The 4,433-nt window shown below is 46.7% G+C and overlaps 1 protein-coding gene across 1 annotated transcript; it reads left to right on the forward strand.

Annotated features, from left to right (window-relative positions):
* The first annotated feature begins 318 nt into the window (after nt 1-318).
* MAFB (MAF bZIP transcription factor B) lies at nt 319-2,219 on the forward strand. The gene is made up of 2 exons (XM_015820133.1): nt 319-1,298; nt 1,703-2,219. The coding sequence occupies exons 1-2, from the start codon at nt 319-321 to the stop codon at nt 1,755-1,757; spliced, it is 1,035 nt and encodes a 344-aa protein (XP_015675619.1). The 3' UTR covers nt 1,758-2,219.
* The last annotated feature ends 2,214 nt before the right edge of the window (nt 2,220-4,433 follow it).

The raw sequence follows: 4,433 nt of genomic DNA on the forward strand, positions 1-4,433 counted from the left end.
GCTGCGGTCTCCGTTAGAGAGAAGGCGAAAGCAGCAGCAGCAGCAGCAGCAGCAACCAGCAACCAGCAGAGCGGCCGCAGCAGCCTTGGGTGCTCGTGTCTCCCGGGTTGCTAGGCTCGGCGGCTCCCGGCCTCGGCGGCGCGCAGCAGCAGCAGCAGAAGCAGAGAAGAAAAGTTTTCTTCGGACTGGCTGGCCGCGAGAAAGCCGAGGCCCTGGCGTGAGGGCGACGAAGCGGCGAGATCCTCCTGCTTTTCCCTCCCTCTCTCTCCGTCGCCGTCTCCAGCCGGAGGGGAGGCGCTCCTACCGCTGCGCGGCGCGATGGCTGCCGAGCTGAGCATCGGCCCCGAGCTGCCCACCAGCCCCCTGGCCATGGAGTACGTCAACGACTTCGACCTGATGAAATTTGACGTGAAGAAGGAGCCGCTCGGCCGACCCGATCGCTCGGGCAGGCACTGCACGCGTCTCCAGCCGGCTGGCTCGGTGTCCTCCACCCCTATCAGCACCCCTTGCAGCTCGGTGCCCTCCTCGCCCAGCTTCAGCCCCACCGAGCAGAAGACGCACCTGGAGGACCTCTACTGGATGGCCAACAGCTACCAGCAGATGAACCCGGAGACGCTCAACCTGACGCCGGAGGACGCCGTGGAAGCCCTCATCGGGTCCCACCAAGTGCCCCAGCAGCTCCAGAGCTTCGAGAGCTTCCGGGCCGCCGCTGCCCACCACCACCACCATCCCCATCACCACCCCCACCCCCACCCCCACCACCAATACGGAGGGATCCCCCACGAAGACATGTCCGGCGCCGGCCACCCGCACCATCACCACCACCACCCGCACCATCACCAGGCCTCTCCTACGCCCTCCACTTCTTCCAGTTCATCCCAGCAGATGCAGAACGCGCACCCTCCTCACCCTTCCTCCGCCTCCTCCTCCGCCTCCTCTTCCAGCAGCGTGGAGGACCGGTTTTCCGACGACCAGCTGGTCTCCATGTCGGTGCGGGAGCTCAACAGGCACCTGAGGGGCTTCACCAAGGACGAAGTGATCCGCCTTAAGCAGAAGAGGCGGACCTTGAAGAACCGCGGCTACGCCCAGTCTTGCAGGTACAAGCGGGTCCAGCAGAAACATCACCTGGAGAACGAGAAGACCCAACTGCTTCAGCAGGTAGAACAGCTCAAGCAAGAAGTGACCCGGCTGGCCAGAGAAAGAGACGCCTACAAGCTCAAGTGCGAGAAACTGGCCAGCAATGGTTTTCGAGAGGCTGGATCCACCAGCGACAACCCGTCTTCTCCCGAGTTCTTCATGTGAGTCCTTAAAAAAACAAGACCCCTTACCTGCCCGCCCACTCACTCACCCACTCCCCACTCGTTTCCCTTCTCCCCCTCCACTGACATCTCCATCCATCTACCCTCCCGAGCAGCAGCGAGAGATTAAGGTTGAGAAAAAGTGTCAGAAGAATGACTGCGAGGCCTGGGAAGGGTGGGCTTCCTCCAGGCCGGGACTGTGGGGGAACCTCTGCAGCGGCAGCATCTTGTGGTTCTAGCTTAATTCCGAAGGGCAGAAGGGGAAGAAGGGTGCAACTTTTCCTCTTAATCGGGGCCCTCTTGATAGCCAAAGGGGGCTTTGTGGGAGGGGAGAGAGATAGGTGGGGAGGGGGAAGGAAAGGCCTGGTAAAAGTTTTTTATACAACTTAATTGCTTGCTTGTAGAACTTTATCCTGGACTTTGCAAAACAAAGGGACGGGCACCGGACAAGCCATCTAGAATACCCACTTTGGAGTTCCTATAAAACGGAAGAACACATGGCGAAGGGGGGAAGTGCATCAGTAGCCTGGAAAAGGAGCAAGGACAATATATGCAGGTTTTTCATAGATTGCCTGCTTTGAAAAAAAAGGAACAGAATTGAGATGGGACTTAACCATGTGAGCTAGTAAAATAGGAAAGGAAATTAAAGAGAGGGAGAGACAGAAGCCTCCTCAGTTTTATTGCCTGCTTGATTATATAGGAAAAAAAATACAAAAAAAATCTGCATTAAAAATATTAATCCTGCATGCTGGACATGTATGGTAACTTCTATTTTGTACCATTTTCTTGTTTAAGAATTTCGCATGTTGTTGATCATCGACCATACTTCTTTTTTTCTGTTGTACTGTTGTTTGTTTCTTTGAATAAGAAACTGTCACAAATTCTATATAAAAAAACCCTTCTTTTTACTTGCACATGCAATTGCTTGTTCTATCTCTCTATTAGCTTTATTTTTCTTTTTAAAATTTGGGAACTCAATCCACTAAGCATGTCTCCTGCGCAAGTTTCACAGAAATCAATGAGGCCACTGCGTAAGAGAACAGCTGGGGGTGGATTGGGCCCTCTGTTAGCTTGTAAATATCAGCCACACCACATAAATCTGCACAGGGCAAAACACAAGAACATTTCAGCAGGCTGGTTTTCAGTGATCATTTGTTGCAGAAATAATAACCTACAAAATTCTGGGCATTTTTGCATTCAGAAAACATCCTTGTATATTCGGTGCACTTTTAAAAGCTGTAGGTTGTGGGTTTTTTGGTTGTTTTTTTTGTTGATTTAGTTTTCATTTTGGTTTTTGTTGGGGCAGAAAGAGATTTGCCTTTCCTCTTTTAACTCCCCAATCTTAATTAAATTACTTGGAGGTCAAGTCTGCTGAAATTAAGGAGAGCTGATCTTCAGCTCTCTGTGACTAGAAAGAACCAAGTTCCTTTTTTATCCAGTTGGATTTAACTTCCAAGTAAGCTTGCTTATAAGTCACCGTTTGAAAAATTTTTTTAAAAAAAAACATTAATTGGAGAGGAATATAATTTTAAATGGCAACGATGGATAATTTCAGTGGCTGGGTCTTGCTGCAGTCCATCATTCGTGACCCAGCATCTGCGAGGGCCACCTGATTTTATCACTGGCTCAGAAAAAAAGATTTGCAATTATTTTTCTCTCTTCTCCAAAGCAACAATTGGCCGCTTGGTTTCTTAACTAAAACATGAGTCAGTTTCACTGGCTGCATCCAAGGCAGCTCATGTATTTTACAGTTAAGTTGATGCCTCTGTAAAAAAGGATGAATGAATTCAGAATGCATAGGGGAAAAAACAACTTTCCTCTTTTAAAAAAGTGGTTTTAGCTTTGCAGCTTCCAAGTTTAGCTTTTGCGATGTTTAATCTGCTTTTTCACGCAGCCAGTGAGTGTAGCCAAAACTTTTAGTAGTTTGGAAATTTATGGGTGTTTATTATAATTATTATTTCTTGTGATTTCCCCCTCCTCCTTTCCCCTCTTTTTTCCTCCTGCAGGTCAGTAAAAGGATTTTACGTTGCACTGACAAAAATACCAAAATGAAAACCTTTATTTTTTAGTTTCCTTTTAGAATTTGCTGGCACTGCTGGCCGGATGCATTTTGAGTTTGTATTAGTTTATAAATTAACAGTAATACCAAGAATCATGAAAAATGAAAAGCATGGTGCTTGCAGTTTTAAATATTGTGAATATTAATAGTCATGCATCAGAAAATACCCCTCTAAGCTTTTGGGTTTTTATGGATTCAACTGTGTTGAAATCACAGCATTGCAGCAGCAGAAAATGTTTTTATTTCATGTAAACGTTCTGAAGGGATCAATTTCAAATCCTGCTTATGATATGAAAAATATTAAAAAAAACACCTCTTGGTCTTATTGTAGTTTTATTCAGACTGGTTTCTGGTTTTTGTTTCTCTTGGTTATTAAAATTGTTTCCTATTTTTGCTTACCAATATTGACATGGCATTTTTTTAAGGGTATACTTTTCTTGAGGGTTATTCTTGAATGTGGGAAATAAGGATGCTAATGAAGGCCAATCAGGCAAATTATACAGAGTTGCAAGAAATGCAGTTCAGGGCTTGATCTATGAACTGATTAACCCTCACATTCCTGAAACACCACTGAATTCCCTGGTCTTGTTTGGAAGCAAAGATATGTGCAAACTGTATTACATGAATCATATCCCCACATATACAGGAGTTTGGTTGAAAGTTGTGGGACTGAGATTATAATCTTATGATTAAGACATAAGGCAAATCACAGGGATAAATACTTTATAATGTAGACCATGTTAATGGTAGAATACACCGAAGGGGAGTGGGTGGGTGGGGAGGCAATGACCCATAATATTCCTCTTCTTCCTAATGTTCTAGCTTCTTTACATTTGACAGGCCTTTCAATTCTAATGAGTTTTACCTGAATGCCAAGGGAAGGGTCCTTGTATTTTCACGACAGCCAGCGGTTCCACTGGAAAGGTGTTGGGCACCTGGAGGAAATGTCAACTTGACCTTGCTTGAGACGAGTGACAGAGGAAAAGGGATTCCCCCAAAGCAGGCAGAGGTATTTGTGTGCGTGGTTGTGGTGTTCATTCTTTGCCTGGAGTTGCTTCCCCTCGTTTCTACCCGCT

This window comes from Protobothrops mucrosquamatus, unplaced genomic scaffold, assembly GCF_001527695.2.
Source record: "Protobothrops mucrosquamatus isolate PMUCROS unplaced genomic scaffold, P.Mucros_1.0 scaffold1074, whole genome shotgun sequence".
Classification (NCBI taxonomy): domain Eukaryota; kingdom Metazoa; phylum Chordata; class Lepidosauria; order Squamata; family Viperidae; genus Protobothrops; species Protobothrops mucrosquamatus.